Genomic DNA, 17,886 nt, shown 5'->3' on the forward strand with positions numbered 1-17,886 from the left:
GTGTTGACGCCAATGGCAACACCGAAATGCTTCTTGGGAAATTAAGTTCTATGTGAACGTACCGCCTTTTCACAGAAAGGGCTAACGAGACAAACGTGTACTTCATTTCCCACAATTCCTGGAGCCGCACTTCCTGGTTAGATAACACGTAGCGTCACTTCTCAAAGAGAGCTTCAGAGTAGCAAACTAGCGACAAACGACGACTTTTACGGACTTATTTTATGCATTTACGATTGTTGGTCACTCGTGTTTATTAACTTCGATGATAATGAAGCCGCAGCGCCGCGTATCGCTGTGTTTGGCCTCATATGTAGGCTAATCTATGGTATCAAGCTAATATTGGCATGACTAGTTAGCAAATAATTGTGTTGTTTACATATTTTGTTTCAAGATGTATACGTTATTATCTGGATTATATAAGTACATGTTCCAAAAGGACGAATACTGTGTTTTGATCCTGGGACTGGACAACGCTGGGAAAACGGTAAATGACATTACGAGTTGAATTTATAACAACTGGGTTAACGTTAACTCCTTCGTCCACACTAACATCATTGTCGATTGTGTTATTATCTGTGTGATGCTGCTTTCATCCCTATGTGGCTTTGTCAGCTCTCGTTTTCTTTGAGTGAGAGGACTGCGGCCAAGTGATCCCTCGTTTGCAAAAACCCGAATGCGATCAAGCCGGTTGGGTCGTGTTGCGCGTCTATTGGTATGTTTACGGTACCGGTGCTTGAAGAGGCCAAATAGAGTGCTGCAGAGATGACGTATATTTTTGTAGGCTAACCCGGAAGTTATCATCGCACTGGTTCCCTCCACAAAAAGCCAATGGGATGTTTCTTTTGGAGTATTGCAGAAAATAAACAATACTTTTAACCAATGAAAAGCACTTTTATGATTTTTGAAGTGTGAATGCATTTGACGGAAAAAATAGTAATTGAAGTAAAAAGCTAATGTAAGAAAAACATTACACGACGGTCGCTTGACATCACCACTAAGCTAAAAACGGAATAGTGTGATGACATTTAGTCTCATTTTGCCACTTGTCAGCAACCGCTTTTTCCAAGACACGGAAAAGACTCAACATTTTAAGAGTTTGGTATTGACTGATTTATTTCATCTCGTAGAACATATCCTTAAAATCCCTTTAAGTTTGTACTAACCACAAATCTTATTTCGGGCATCTAACCAGTAACTCATCCAGAAAACCCATTTCATCAAAACAACGGAACTGAAAGTGCAAATATACTAATTCCTCATTTATACTGAAGTGGGTAAACTTCTGCAGAGCCACAGAGATGGTTTGCACCTCCTGAAATATGTGACTAAGCGCCAGGCACTGTGGACCGTCAGAAGTTTGATTGGACATCAGAGATGGGTTTTCATTTAATTTCAATTTATTTAGTGTAGCCCCAAATCACAAATTTACTTCTGTGGGCTTTACAATCTGTAAACATCCAAACATCCGTCCTGGGACCCTCACATCGGAACAGGAAAAGCTCCCCCAAAACCCTTTAACAGGCAGAAAAGAGGAAGAAACCTCAGAGAGAGCAACAGAGGAGGAATCCCTCTATCAGGATGGAGTGTGATAGATGTCGTGTTTTCCAGAGAAGTACCTCACATCCTGTTACAACAACAACCACCATATAAATCCATAGCACCGGAACTCCACCTCATCATCCAACTCTTCCATATTTTTTTGTTTGGACAACCTTTTATGGAATTATTGAATCACGTCTATCAAATAAAAAAAACAAAACACTTGACAAACGTTTTAGAAACCGCAGGTCCAAATCTGAAATTATTACGCGCTACACTTGTGCATGAGAGCTGCCCGCACCATCCCGCACATGATGCACAGGCGCATTGCAGCAGGAGTATAACACAGGCATAACTCATCTCCAGGTATTAGGACTCATTCCTGCAGCACTCTATAGACATGTAAAGTGGTTGAAAAGTCCAGCAGAGACTCCCAGTGAAACAAAACGTAAGCCGAGCTGTTTCAGTTGCTGTGTTGCACCAGCTTCATCAAGCAGACGGCTAGCTATGAGAAGCCTTTGGTGCCATGGGTGTTCTGCTTCAATCCACCAAGTGCTCCTCATTTTGGAGGGATATGGAATCGAGAAGAAACGTAAATTACCTCCTCAAGGGTCATAGTGGTCTCTGGAGTACTGGATTCCTTTGACAATTTCAGCAAATCAAGAAGGAGGACATTTGGAGAGGTCAACTATGAAGAGATATGCTACGTGTTATGATTTTGTGATTACTTTCCCTTTAGTTTTCTTAAATTGTATAGTGGAATAACTAATAATGTTATATCTTTATAGACAATTTTGACAAATTTAGTGGTGTTTCAATAAGACTTTCTCCAAAATTGCACATTAGAAAAAATTCAAATTTTTATTTTTCATATCCCATGGGTAATACTTGGTGAACATAATATGGAAACTGTTTTGTCATAGTTAAAAATGTAGGGGATATTTGATTCATATTTACAGTGGAAGTGGATTTATTTAGCTTTCTTAAAAAAAAAGCACTCTTTACTACAATAGCTTCATATTTTATAAAACATATTAAAAAGTAATACATATCTAACTACGAGCCCATTGTAAATTCTAGGAAGCCTTTGTAAATGCCTTTCATTTTATCATAACCATATTTAATTTCACAAGGTATGTAAAACGTGAGAATTCATTGCTGTTTCAGTGAGTCGCTATACGTCCTTTTTGGCCATTCCCAGCACCGGTACCGTAATTGCGTGAATAGACAAATCTGTCTCAATTAATTTTGAGTTATGAAATCAATGCATGTGATATGAATAAATCAATGAATATGTATATGTAAAAAAAAATCATACAATGAGCTAATTTATAACTTTTTGTTGCAATAATAATATTGTATTTATGTCATGCATTACATTTAATTATGGAAATGTAATTCATCTTTTAATTGGGATGACTAGCATGTACTTTGTGACACTTTGTGGTGGTGTTGAAAACAGCTGGAGCCCTGATCACCTACTGCATGCCTGTTAGCTCATGCCTTATCATGTGAGTTATTGAATACAAACATGTCTAGTCTGTTAATTTCACTGCTGTCTCTCTTTGCAGACCTTTCTGGAACAAACCAAAACCAAGTTCAGTAAGAACTATAAGGGAATGAATCTCTCAAAGATCACAACCACAGTTGGCCTGAACAGTAAGTGAATGTCCCAGTACTGCATGTCTTCAGTTGTGCTCGTCATGTAGAGTAATGCCTTGTTAGTCCAAACACTGACTACCCTGGATGGATCACTTTGTCAGCTGAGTGCACAATAGTTGCGTTCCCCTCCACCTGTTTTTATGCGCAGTTTCAATTTATGCATAACAAACCTGAGTGGTAAAGCTGAAAATAACAAAATTAAAATCTTAAAGTATTTATTGCATAAATCTTCTATCCCGATACCGTTCATTTCATATGTCGGGCAAACCCTATTTTTGTATATTCCTGTGTGAATTACATACTTGGCTAATGAAAAATATGAGTATTTTATGATTGAATTGTCAGCTTAAGTGCAAAATTATCAGTTTTTCTGATAAGTTAGTCAATATGTGCTTGTTAGCAATTTAGACAACATAATTGTGTATCACGACATCTTGATATATGATTCCATCACGATATGATTCCAATGAAAGACGATAAATTAACATTGAATTATCGCCCAGCCCTACGCATCTCGCTGCACCCTCCTCTTCTTCAGTGGTGTTTTTTCCCGACTGAAGACTTAGGCTCCACCTACCGCTTATCTTAAAGAACCAGCTGCTAATAATCACATGGTGTTAGTGGAGAGAAATGAGCATTCATTGGTATATTTCTTTGCCGGTTTTCTTTTTTAATTGTGTTAGAATTTGCAATGAAATGGGAGGAGGGGAACCTGGCTAATGACTACTTCTTGCCACGGTCCATTGAATTGTGATTCTTAAGGGGGGTTATTTTCAATGGCTGACTGTAGTGATTCATTATAATTTGCTACGCTAATCGATACTTTCTGAACAAACTCAATCTAGATCTTTTTCATTCTTCTTCACTTCTTCACTCTGTGGTCATCTGATACTTCTTGTCTTATAATTTACAGTATGTGTTTGATTCATCCTGCTGCTCTACAGTATAACATTTCTGATTAATGTCTCACTTTCCCTTACAGTTGGCACAATCGATGTGGGCAAAGCTCGTCTGATGTTCTGGGATCTGGGAGGTCAGGATGAGCTCCAGTCTCTGTGGGACAAAGTGAGTTAAGGATGAAACACATCAGCCTCATACTGACACACAGGCACCTGTCTTCTCCAGAGTGGAGGAATATCCACTAAGATAGAATTACCTCATAACATAATGTGTACGTATTTTCAAAAAACGGGTTCTACCTTTGTTACTATGTAACTGCCCAAACCCAGATCAAACCGAAGGCATTATGTCCAGTGATCAGTTGAACAATAATAATAATTATAAATATGTAACTACAATGAATTAGTATATTAAGGCTAATGTAAGGCCACATTTAAGAAAACATGTGTGTGTGTATATATATATATATATATATATATATATATATATATATATATATATATTATTATTTATTTATATTCATATTTATTTATATTCATATTTATTTATTTACCAATGACTCTTTCTAGTAGAGAAAGGAGCCTGGTTACTTGCATATGCACATACTTTATATTCTTTCTATTAGTCGTCACCCTCCCCTGCAGGATTATTTTCTCCAAAATTGTCCAAATCACATTGAGAACATGATGAAAGGAGAAATCGTTATCAATAATGTTAACACAAGGATGCAACTTAGAAGATTGACAAATGCTACACAGCAGAATATACACATAGAAATCATTCACATGGATGCCTTATTGTGGGTTTAAATAAATACAAGAAAAAGGTGACAGTCACATCTGTCATCTCTGTGACAGCAACAATAACACATCAGAAGTGTATTGTCCTCTACTGGTTGTCCTATTAGTATTATATCAAGGCTTTGTATAGGATGAGAGCTAATTTAACGCTAAGTACAGAGAGAGCTAAGTACAGGATGGTAAAATGGAGATGGACTAATGTCTTAATTCCAAGCTATGGTTGCTGAATGTTTGGCCATTGTTCTCCCCTCAGCTTGATGAACTGAGCCGTTTGCACCTGGCTCCCTAAAATAAAATGTAGAGTTAGTTTGATTTCACACCACAAAACAAAAGGAGCAAAATAACCAAGTTCAGTTTATCCGTGTTAATCTCAACGTTTGTAGTGTTACCGGACTTAAAGTGATATTTCAGGTTGACAGCCTGTCTACCTGAGCTCCTGTTGGTCTGTTTATGGACATAATATGAATTATAAATCGTCACAATCTCAGTAAGATATTAGTCAACCTCTGAAGTTTGAAAGTGAACTTTCCAAGGATAATTACGGTCGGATGCTGGCAGACGAGCTGCCGGTAACGTTAGCTAGCTTGTCCGCTTACGTAACTTTAACCAACCATTTAAACAAACATGTGATGTTATAAACTCAGCAGCTGCCGGTAACGTTAGCTAGTTTGTCAGCTACGAACGTCACGTAACGTAACTCGGGACAGCCGAGTCGCAGCCGCTGTGACGCAACCAGTCTACAAATGCAGCCTCCGAAGGATGCAGCCGCCGGATTGGGACACAGCTATGATCACCTGTAATGGTTGATTTTCGATGTCGATGATGATGATGATGATGATGATGATGATGATGATCATGATCATGATCAGCTTCTTTGACTTTATGACTGATGTTAAAACTTTAGACCTTACGGCTGGCTCAGTAACTGTTCGCTATCTGACTCGTCTTGGTCTCCCCCATTTCCACATTTCCTGTTCCGCTCTAAACTTTTACCCAGACAAGGTACACTGTGTACCTCGGACATGTCAAAACAGAGGATACTGGATCTGGATATTTGAGTAGTCACAGTCTTCTTCCCCACCCGTCTTCCTCTGATGTCGCAGCCGGCTGCAGGTCAAAATGACCAGTGCTCGTCTTTCCCCTGTGAAAACCTAAAATGACTACGGGCTCCAAGGCCGCTGGGTTTACTCCCCAACTTGATGCGTCTAAAACAGAGAGACGGTTGACAAGCAAATCCTCCCGTTGATGAGTTTGGTTCGTGCATATTTACATTTAGCTGAGTTGTGCATATTTTTGTGCAAAGAAACCTAGACTCCTTAATCCTGATCCCTTGGCCGGTCCTTCGCCCTCTAACAGAGCATCCTGTTTCCCTGTACACCCTTGTGAAGTCGATTACAACCACCCTGCCTATATGTGAATATATGACAATGATACAGGCCCATATGGGTTGGTCTTTTTGGCCCAGGAGGCTGCTCTGATATCACTTTGTTTTCTTCCTGTGTATGTTCAGTACTATGCTGAGTCCCATGGAGTCATCTACGTGATCGATTCAACTGATGAGGAACGCCTGTCAGAATCCAAGGAGGCCTTCGGTGAGTGACGTTTGTCTGTTATTTTCTGATTTATTCCACTAACATCATGACATCGTGGCTCCAGTGTTGAAGAGCAGGTTACTTGAATTCAAATCAACACTTGACGTCACAACATAAGATACTTTATTGTGTGTTGTGTTTGCTAATTGTCGGATCAATCATGCGACTGTGGTCTCCTGCAGAGAAAATGATCAGCAGCGAGATGTTAGAAGGTGTCCCGCTCCTCGTGCTGGCCAACAAGCAGGATGTCCCGGTACTGTGATCTTTTTAACTCACTGAGACCCTGTTCAGGTTAATGCAGACTTATTTTAAACCTAAACCACCGTTTTATTAAGAACCTGGTTTGAGTCATGTATCAAGCAAAAATGTCAAACATTCTCTGGTTCCAGCATTTCAGATGTATGCACTTACTGCTTCTTGCTCTTTTATTTCATTGTAAATTTAAAATCTTGTTTGTTGGACTGTACAAACAATTGGAAGGCTTCAGGGCTCGGCCTGAGTCGCCCTGTTATAAGCTATGAAACTTTATTAGAGATAATGATTGTGTTTCTTCACAGTTTTGTCGTTTCTGTTGCAGCCTTCAGTCGTGTCTTGTTTCTGCTCTGTTCTCAGGACTGTTTGTCAGTGCCGGACATTAAAACAGCCTTCAGTGACTCGGCCCCGAAGATCGGCAAGCGAGATTGTTTAGTCCAGCCTTGCACTGCCCTGACGGGGTAAGACTGCTACTTAATGGTATACTGAGTGTGTGCAATGACAGCGACCTGTCAAGTATAATCCAGTACAGTAGCCTGTAAGGAACACTTCCTTTGTGAAGCTCCTGATGTTCATGTTTCTGAAGTAGAAGCTGGTCAAAGTTAGTATTTGTTGTGCTGATTCTGAAATACATGTAGGCATGATATAAAATACTCAAGGCTAAATGGACCCTTCCTAAGTCCCGCCCCTTTTTGCTCTGTGTTCCAGTAACAGCTGAGCTTTACATTGTATACCTCCTTAAGTTAGCTAATGTTAGCAAAGCGCCAGCTAACATTAAAGGGATTTGGAAAAGGACAGTTGGCTTTTCTGACTGCATACAGACACAAAATGAAACATTGCTACTGTATCAATATTATTATATGATATTCCAAAGTAAAAGTCCAATATTTGTACATTGAAATAGCTACACTTCTGAATACTTTAAATGCTATATGTAACCAATACATTCTGACTACAAACGTGCTGAAAATCAAACATTTTTACTGCATCAATATAGAGATTTTACAAAGTAAAAGTCTATAGTTTTTAGAGGTTTTAGTGGTTAAAAAAAAAAGTGAAAGAAATTGTAACATGGAATCGCAATACTTATGGGTTCGCCCCCCAGTAAGCTTCTGTTGGACTTTGATGAGGCAGTTGGTAGAAGAACAGCCCACGCAGCTCATTATTCCTCATCAGCTGTGCACGCTCCACTGTATCGCACTACCGAGGCCTTACCGTTAAAAGAGCTCTGCCAGCTCAATCAAAGCTCTTTTTCCTTTTTGTCTACTTGGTCTGAAGAAATAAGTACTGAGCGACTTCTTTGTTTTGACACAGGGATGGAGTGAACGAAGGCATCGAGTGGATGGTGAAGTGTGTGGTCCGGAACATTCACCGGCCGCCCAGACAGAAGGACATCACGTAAGAAGTCACGAGCGCTGTTTCCACTGACTTTGGACTGAGTTTCTCCTCGAGGTCATTCCATGTAAACCCTGGAGTTGATACTCTCTCCTCTCTCCTCGTGTTTTGCTGTGGATGTGAACAGTTTAAATTTTGGCATTTTAGCGGTTAATTTTTTTTTTTTTTATCACAAAGCATCATTTCAGATGTGCTTTGAATGGACTTTGACTTTTTGAAGCAGTGTCACGACTTCACAAGTCGTGGGGGGGACTGTGTCTGACTGACACTCGCCACCCCTGAAGCAAAGAAGCATCAGCTCTCACGTGAAATATACAAAACTGCAACAGGGAGGGTTCTTTGTTTAACGCTATCAGATCAAATCAACAATATTTAACTCACATTTTTTAAGTCAAAGTAAAATTTGCATCCTCCACATTTAATGTGTAAAGAAATATATACCAACAAGGACACTACTGTGCACATTGAGGACAGAACCTTTTTCTACACTTCAGGCCTCTGGTTGGGCCGATTCCTCGACAACAACAGGAATAGAATAGGTTCGCAATGGCAACGGTGTACATAAACATGGCCACCGCTCTGGCCATCCAGCTACGGTAATCTGAATTGGGAAGTCCGATCTACTCCTTTTTTTATTTCTATGGTGACAACAGAAAGGGGGTGTGGCTAGGAGACGCGCTCTACTGACTGCATTACAGCCTTGTTGTGTGTAATGTAACGTTTACTTCTGCCCATTGCATTCACGCTTCAAAAATCCCAAAAGTTTATTACTGAAGATTATCTTGCTGAACAAAACTTGTATCATAAATGTTTGTTTGCCGCAGAGTTTATCTGCAATAATCCAAAATCCAATGGAAAATTCCCTTTGGCTATTTGTGGAGGGAACCAGTGCGATGCTAACTTCCTGTTGGACTACAAAAATACATCATCCCTGCAGCTCTGTATGGTTCGTCTGTCCCTGTACAACATTCAGTGTTCGGGAGGATCCATGGTCCTGTTGAGTTTGTGAACAGAAAAACAGGGTTAACTGTCTGTGTGGTAGTCGACATTAAAGTGATACAACACAGATCAAATTAGTGACAGACGGAAAAATTCATGCTCCCTGTTGAAAGCCAATGTAGGGGGCGCTGTAACTGGAATAAAACAAATTTCTTCATTTTGTTCAAACAAACACTTCGCCACTAACCCTAAACTTGAGGTATTCACACAACTATCATACGATAATGTCATGATGGATAAATGAGAAGAAGAACTCGAGTGGTCAGGCTTTGTGACATTTTTCCATGACTTTTACTTTGACAGGGTTTCCTGTGGCAGCTGTGTAAGTGATGAGTTAAAATCCAAATAATGTGAGCTAAAATTGTTGTCCGTGAAAAGGAGTAGACACTCTATTAACAGTGTGGTTTTTTTAGTCTCTTTTTTTGGGTTAGCATAATTTTACTCCTAGGACAATGCAGCTCATCGGAGCTCCACACAAAAGGTTGACCGATAGTGGGTTCCTAAAGCCCGAAATAATATCAATAATCTGGAGCAGGAAAAAGCCGACACCCATGGAGCTAATAGTGATGCGTTATTTAAAAACATCTGTGGGGAGAATTACAGTGAAAACAGCTGTGATATGACATGAATACCACTGGTCAGCTTGCTGTAAAACCAGCTTTTCCCGGGACCCTGAAGTTGTAGTTTCCCTCATTTTCTCACTCCATCACCAGATCAATGCATTGAAGGTTTTTTCATGAAGAATCACTCTCTGAAAAAATCTACAATCTGTCACATTTGTTTCTTTATGTTTTCTGTATCTTCTCTGTAAAACATTCATAGTTTAGTTTTTTTTTGGGGGGGGGGGTTGACTTTGGGAATATTAATGTCGTAATTGGACACTACAGCTGGGTAACAGGGCAGGATGTCTGTCACAGAGAAATCCTGCTGCCCTCTGCTGCATCACTTTATACTAGCAGGGTAACTTGGGATGTAGGAAGTTGTTATAAAAATGACTGTGTCCTCTGTCGGTCACATATACGGTAGATGAAAAAATAATAAACTTCTAATTTCAAAGATTCAAATTGTCATGTTTCAATTTGACACGGTCTGTAAACACACTCAACACATGTTGAAATAAGCACTGAAGGGTTCAAAGAAACACAAGTATATTGTAACTACAAGAGTCAGGGAGGGGTGTCTCACAGTAAGCTGTGTGTTTTTAGAGCTCTCTGAGGACAAAGAAACCACATCCGCTGAGCTTCTGTGCTGCTTACAAGAAGGTTGATGTGGCAGCAGGTCATGACTTCCTTTCTGCTCCATTTGATTTGCAACAAGCTCTACAGGTCTTTGTGTGATCAGCCTCACACGCACGCACGCACGCACACACACACACACACACACACACACACACACACACACACACACACACGAGAAATGATTAACACAAGTATCACAAGCAACTTCTTTTACTGCTGAACTTAACTGCAGCTTGAGTTAAGTTGTAAAATCACAAGTCTGATCTAGTGTCATGCACAACTGAACTGCTGATGCTTATTGTTGATTTATTTATAAAGAATAATCTCCATTAATTAAGTCAAAGCTACAAAAGACAAAGAGCGGAATTGCTATTGACTTCAGTACCATTCACCTGTATTTGTTCCAACAAAATGTTTTTCTAGATTAGCGGACAGATCAACCATGTCTCTGTAATGTCATGAGGAAGGAGTCATAAGGAAATGTGTGTGTGATCATGATAAACATCTGGACTGGGATCTGCTGCAGCACACTGCTCAACCTTTGGTTTCTTAAGGCCTTCTTCTGATTGTTTAAAAAATAAATATCTGAGGACCACCGTCACAATTATAATCTGAGAAAGAATGTGTTACTCACCATCACTGCCTGCCATTATGAGTCCATATTTAATACATTCAGGGTCATGTTTTCTTACCACACTCGTAGGAGCGTTTACTGCCGCAGAATTGACTCCCCCATCCCTTTCTGTTATCTAAAACGGACCCATTTTGTGTCACTGTATCCAAGAGAACGTTAGCTAGCTAACGGTGGCAAAACATGTCTGTCTATCTGAGAAATTAACAATTTTTTTCTTTTTATTTCTAACCATTTGGCAGTACCTCTGGGGCCCACTAGATGGCTCTCTGAATGGCAGGTCTAGATAATGTCTCAATGTAAACTGTGTGCCCGAAGGCCTCTACACACCAGCGTGGCGAATAAATGACACCACAATGCCAAATACTCACCTGTGAATAATATATGCCGAGGACTTTTATTGTGAAAAGAAAGGAAGAAGTGGATTTGGTCTGTGCTGCCTTTATAAGTTCAAAGAAATAATAAAGTTTGCCATCTTGCTCCAGACTACAGAGCCTCTATGTCTTTGTCTTATAATTATCATAAATATACGTTTGCATAGTGTATTCTAATGTATTGTGTCGCGCATGTGACAGAGAAATGGGAGCCTGGTTGGCTTGTTGAATCACATGTTTTATGATCCATCAGCCCACTAAAAACTGACTGGGTTGTTTTATTTAACAGTTTTTGGTGTTGGAGGCACCCTAAAGTTTTTCTTGATATGTCCCCTATGATATTTATAAAAATTGAATTTATTGAAACTTGACACTTCGGGATTTAGATTAAACACACACACACACACACACACACACACACACACACACACACACACACACACACACACACACACACACAAAAAGGTGTGACGATAATTAATTAAATTACAAAAATGCATAAAAGAAAGGCATTGCATTTCATAACAATAATAATAAGCTGAATTAAGAATTGAGGTTGAGATTTAAATGACGGTTCTGTCATTTTGGTCATTGCATTTGGAAAGACAACCATGTGGCTTGTTATTAATTAGAACACTTATGGAATTTAAATTATGACACTCATATTAAAAAATATATATAAATAAATATATTATTCATGCTTCGTTTCATAACAGCCTCTTACTGAAATATACAATGCAATATATGTATTACTTTCATCGTTACCATGGTGTGCTAAACCCCATATATAAATATCTACAAATCTAAAAAATGCTAATGCTTCTCTGTCACACACTCATGCACCTGTCCTAGTCTCCTCTGAGTAATGTTTAATCTGGTGCTGTGATATATGATTAATCATATTATTAGAGCTGCAATAATTCATCCGTTATGAAGCGATCAACAAGAAAGAAATAAACACTGGATAGAATTTTTAAAGGGTGTAATAAAATGTCCATTCTTACTGTGGGAGACTAACCCTGCCAACATTACTGAAGTGCACTGAATATTTAAACCACAAAAGATAATCTCAGTCTTCAGTGTGACTGTACATCATTCCGGTCTATAACATTGATCCACTGACAGGAAGTGACCTATTCCGGAGTCATACTCCTCGTGACCTTTGACCCTTGAGCCCCTCCCTGCAAACCCTCTTTACCGCCATCATCACTCTGAGAGGTTTCCCACACGCTCCTCCTCCGCCAGCTCCATCCTGCTCCGTCTCAAACCACGAGAAGCATCACCATCCCTTGATTTTCTCCTCTGGTTGATCAGTATGATCTGCAGCTTTGTAGGCCAAAAGATCTGATTCTATAATATTGATAAGTGTGGTGATACTCCAACTAAAACCCCATGTGCAGACTTAAACCAATGTTAATGGTATTGTAACCTGGTTCAATGATCAATGTGGATCAGTGATACTACAGGTCCCTATGTCAACAAGTCGTTTTCTTCAGCTAACTCTTGCCTCCGTGGATCAATGACAACATTCTTCTGCTGAAAAGGAAATCTACAGGAGTTTAGCGTAGATGGAAGAGATCAAACCTCAGGGTCTTTCTCCTTCATCTGAAAGAATTGCTGTCCATGCTCCAACAGAAACGACAAAGAGGTGAGAGTTGCCTACTGTGCAGGCCTAGCTAGTGACAACAAACACAATCCTAGGTTATTTATCTAACGCCAATGGCTTCTGCTCAAGCAGCAAAATATGACAACGAGTAGGGAGGAGATCATGTCGTCTATTTTCATGACAATGTTTTTGTGTCATTGTTTTGGTAGATATTTCCTTTGGGGGTTGGTAGAACACCACGATGTTCTCAACCAAAGAAATTCTTAACCTAACACGCATACGATTTTGAATTTGAAATCAACTAATTGATTAGTTGATTTAATCGACAGATGAGTAAAAGTGAGTTTATCCTCAAAGACTCACACAAAAGCACCACTTTAAATCTTGAGTTTATCACAGATGTGCTCATACATATCTTGGAAATAAGTCAATCAGCATGAAAAAAAGCTTACAACTAATCGACCAAAGAAATCCAGTTGACTGAGAACAAAACTAGGAGGGAGCAGCCCTAGACGCAGCCGTGTAAGATGCAGTTTGGAAACTTTACAGGTATGTAGTTTTAACTCACATTTTTTAAGTCAAAGTAAAATTTGCATCCTCCACATTTAATGTGTAAAGAAATATATACCAACAAGGACACTACTGTGCACATTGAGGACAGAACCTTTTTCTACACTTCAGGCCTCTGGTTGGGCCGATTCCTCGACAACAACAGGAATAGAATAGGTTCGCAATGGCAACGGTGTACATAAACATGGCCACCGCTCTGGCCATCCAGCTACGGTAATCTGAATTGGGAAGTCCGATCTACTCCTTTTTTTATTTCTATGGTGACAACAGAAAGGGGGTGTGGCTAGGAGACGCGCTCTACTGACTGCATTACAGCCTTGTTGTGTGTAATGTAACGTTTACTTCTGCCCATTGCATTCACGCTTCAAAAATCCCAAAAGTTTATTACTGAAGATTATCTTGCTGAACAAAACTTGTATCATAAATGTTTGTTTGCCGCAGAGTTTATCTGCAATAATCCAAAATCCAATGGAAAATTCCCTTTGGCTATTTGTGGAGGGAACCAGTGCGATGCTAACTTCCTGTTGGACTACAAAAATACATCATCCCTGCAGCTCTGTATGGTTCGTCTGTCCCTGTACAACATTCAGTGTTCGGGAGGATCCATGGTCCTGTTGAGTTTGTGAACAGAAAAACAGGGTTAACTGTCTGTGTGGTAGTCGACATTAAAGTGATACAACACAGATCAAATTAGTGACAGACGGAAAAATTCATGCTCCCTGTTGAAAGCCAATGTAGGGGGCGCTGTAACTGGAATAAAACAAATTTCTTCATTTTGTTCAAACAAACACTTCGCCACTAACCCTAAACTTGAGGTATTCACACAACTATCATACGATAATGTCATGATGGATAAATGAGAAGAAGAACTCGAGTGGTCAGGCTTTGTGACATTTTTCCATGACTTTACTTTGACAGGGTTTCCTGTGGCAGCTGTGTAAGTGATGAGTTAAAATCCAAATAATGTGAGCTAAAATTGTTGTCCGTGAAAAGGAGTAGACACTCTATTAACAGTGTGGTTTTTTTAGTCTCTTTTTTTGGGTTAGCATAATTTTACTCCTAGGACAATGCAGCTCATCGGAGCTCCACACAAAAGGTTGACCGATAGTGGGTTCCTAAAGCCCGAAATAATATCAATAATCTGGAGCAGGAAAAAGCCGACACCCATGGAGCTAATAGTGATGCGTTATTTAAAAACATCTGTGGGGAGAATTACAGTGAAAACAGCTGTGATATGACATGAATACCACTGGTCAGCTTGCTGTAAAACCAGCTTTTCCCGGGACCCTGAAGTTGTAGTTTCCCTCATTTTCTCACTCCATCACCAGATCAATGCATTGAAGGTTTTTTCATGAAGAATCACTCTCTGAAAAAATCTACAATCTGTCACATTTGTTTCTTTATGTTTTCTGTATCTTCTCTGTAAAACATTCATAGTTTAGTTTTTTTTTGGGGGGGGGGTTGACTTTGGGAATATTAATGTCGTAATTGGACACTACAGCTGGGTAACAGGGCAGGATGTCTGTCACAGAGAAATCCTGCTGCCCTCTGCTGCATCACTTTATACCAGCAGGGTAACTTGGGATGTAGGAAGTTGTTATAAAAATGACTGTGTCCTCTGTCGGTCACATATATGGTAGATGAAAAAATAATAAACTTCTAATTTCAAAGATTCAAATTGTCATGTTTCAATTTGACACGGTCTGCAAACACACTCAACACATGTTGAAATAAGCACTGAAGGGTTCAAAGAAACACAAGTATATTGTAACTACAAGAGTCAGGGAGGGGTGTCTCACAGTAAGCTGTGTGTTTTTAGAGCTCTCTGAGGACAAAGAAACCACATCCGCTGAGCTTCTGTGCTGCTTACAAGAAGGTTGATGTGGCAGCAGGTCATGACTTCCTTTCTGCTCCATTTGATTTGCAACAAGCTCTACAGGTCTTTGTGTGATCAGCCTCACACGCACGCACGCACGCACACACACACACACACACACACACACACACACACGAGAAATGATTAACACAAGTATCACAAGTAACTTCTTTTACTGCTGAACTTAACTGCAGCTTGAGTTAAGTTGTAAAATCACAAGTCTGATCTAGTGTCATGCACAACTGAACTGCTGATGCTTATTGTTGATTTATTTATAAAGAATAATCTCCATTAATTAAGTCAAAGCTACAAAAGACAAAGAGCGGAATTGCTATTGACTTCAGTACCATTCACCTGTATTTGTTCCAACAAAATGTTTTTCTAGATTAGCGGACAGATCAACCATGTCTCTGTAATGTCATGAGGAAGGAGTCATAAGGAAATGTGTGTGTGATCATGATAAACATCTGGACTGGGATCTGCTGCAGCACACTGCTCAACCTTTGGTTTCTTAAGGCCTTCTTCTGATTGTTTAAAAAATAAATATCTGAGGACCACCGTCACAATTATAATCTGAGAAAGAATGTGTTACTCACCATCACTGCCTGCCATTATGAGTCCATATTTAATACATTCAGGGTCATGTTTTCTTACCACACTCGTAGGAGCGTTTACTGCCGCAGAATTGACTCCCCCATCCCTTTCTGTTATCTAAAACGGACCCATTTTGTGTCACTGTATCCAAGAGAACGTTAGCTAGCTAACGGTGGCAAAACATGTCTGTCTATCTGAGAAATTAACAATTTTTTTCTTTTTATTTCTAACCATTTGGCAGTACCTCTGGGGCCCACTAGATGGCTCTCTGAATGGCAGGTCTAGATAATGTCTCAATGTAAACTGTGTGCCCGAAGGCCTCTACACACCAGCGTGGCGAATAAATGACACCACAATGCCAAATACTCACCTGTGAATAATATATGCCGAGGACTTTTATTGTGAAAAGAAAGGAAGAAGTGGATTTGGTCTGTGCTGCCTTTATAAGTTCAAAGAAATAATAAAGTTTGCCATCTTGCTCCAGACTACAGAGCCTCTATGTCTTTGTCTTATAATTATCATAAATATACGTTTGCATAGTGTATTCTAATGTATTGTGTCGCGCATGTGACAGAGAAATGGGAGCCTGGTTGGCTTGTTGAATCACATGTTTTATGATCCATCAGCCCACTAAAAACTGACTGGGTTGTTTTATTTAACAGTTTTTGGTGTTGGAGGCACCCTAAAGTTTTTCTTGATATGTCCCCTATGATATTTATAAAAATTGAATTTATTGAAACTTGACACTTCGGGATTTAGATTAAACACACACACACACACACACACACACACACACACACACACACACACACACACACACACACAAAAAGGTGTGACGATAATTAATTAAATTACAAAAATGCATAAAAGAAAGGCATTGCATTTCATAACAATAATAATAAGCTGAATTAAGAATTGAGGTTGAGATTTAAATGACGGTTCTGTCATTTTGGTCATTGCATTTGGAAAGACAACCATGTGGCTTGTTATTAATTAGAACACTTATGGAATTTAAATTATGACACTCATATTAAAAAATATATATAAATAAATATATTATTCATGCTTCGTTTCATAACAGCCTCTTACTGAAATATACAATGCAATATATGTATTACTTTCATCGTTACCATGGTGTGCTAAACCCCATATATAAATATCTACAAATCTAAAAAATGCTAATGCTTCTCTGTCACACACTCATGCACCTGTCCTAGTCTCCTCTGAGTAATGTTTAATCTGGTGCTGTGATATATGATTAATCATATTATTAGAGCTGCAATAATTCATCCGTTATGAAGCGATCAACAAGAAAGAAATAAACACTGGATAGAATTTTTAAAGGGTGTAATAAAATGTCCATTCTTACTGTGGGAGACTAACCCTGCCAACATTACTGAAGTGCACTGAATATTTAAACCACAAAAGATAATCTCAGTCTTCAGTGTGACTGTACATCATTCCGGTCTATAACATTGATCCACTGACAGGAAGTGACCTATTCCGGAGTCATACTCCTCGTGACCTTTGACCCTTGAGCCCCTCCCTGCAAACCCTCTTTACCGCCATCATCACTCTGAGAGGTTTCCCACACGCTCCTCCTCCGCCAGCTCCATCCTGCTCCGTCTCAAACCACGAGAAGCATCACCATCCCTTGATTTTCTCCTCTGGTTGATCAGTATGATCTGCAGCTTTGTAGGCCAAAAGATCTGATTCTATAATATTGATAAGTGTGGTGATACTCCAACTAAAACCCCATGTGCAGACTTAAACCAATGTTAATGGTATTGTAACCTGGTTCAATGATCAATGTGGATCAGTGATACTACAGGTCCCTATGTCAACAAGTCGTTTTCTT

General features: G+C 39.4%; 1 protein-coding gene across 1 annotated transcript; it reads left to right on the forward strand.

The window, feature by feature from the left end:
• Nucleotides 1-143: 143 nt before the first annotated feature.
• LOC137874034 (ADP-ribosylation factor-related protein 1) lies at nt 144-11,494 on the forward strand. The gene is made up of 7 exons (XM_068712655.1): nt 144-484; nt 3,111-3,198; nt 4,184-4,266; nt 6,412-6,493; nt 6,676-6,746; nt 7,106-7,206; nt 8,060-11,494. Exons 1-7 carry the CDS (start codon nt 392-394, stop codon nt 8,145-8,147), a joined length of 606 nt encoding a protein of 201 aa, XP_068568756.1. The 5' UTR covers nt 144-391; the 3' UTR covers nt 8,148-11,494.
• The last annotated feature ends 6,392 nt before the right edge of the window (nt 11,495-17,886 follow it).

The sequence above is a fragment of the Cebidichthys violaceus genome, unplaced genomic scaffold (assembly GCF_023349555.1).
Source record: "Cebidichthys violaceus isolate CVI_PGR_0920_01 unplaced genomic scaffold, fCebVio1.0.p SCAF_17, whole genome shotgun sequence".
Taxonomy (NCBI): Eukaryota; Metazoa; Chordata; class Actinopteri; order Perciformes; family Stichaeidae; genus Cebidichthys; species Cebidichthys violaceus.

What these genes read in the sequence shown, in the direction of transcription:
- LOC137874034 (XM_068712655.1), top strand. Translation starts at nt 392, where the DNA reads ATGTATACGTTATTATCTGGATTATATAAGTACATGTTCCAAAAGGAC. An exon ending in TCCAGTCTCTGTGGGACAAA is followed by an intron (nt 4,267 to 6,411) that starts GTGAGTTAAGGA and finishes GTGTATGTTCAG; the next exon opens with TACTATGCTGAGTCCCATGG. An exon ending in CCAACAAGCAGGATGTCCCG is followed by an intron (nt 6,747 to 7,105) that starts GTACTGTGATCT and finishes CTCTGTTCTCAG; the next exon opens with GACTGTTTGTCAGTGCCGGA.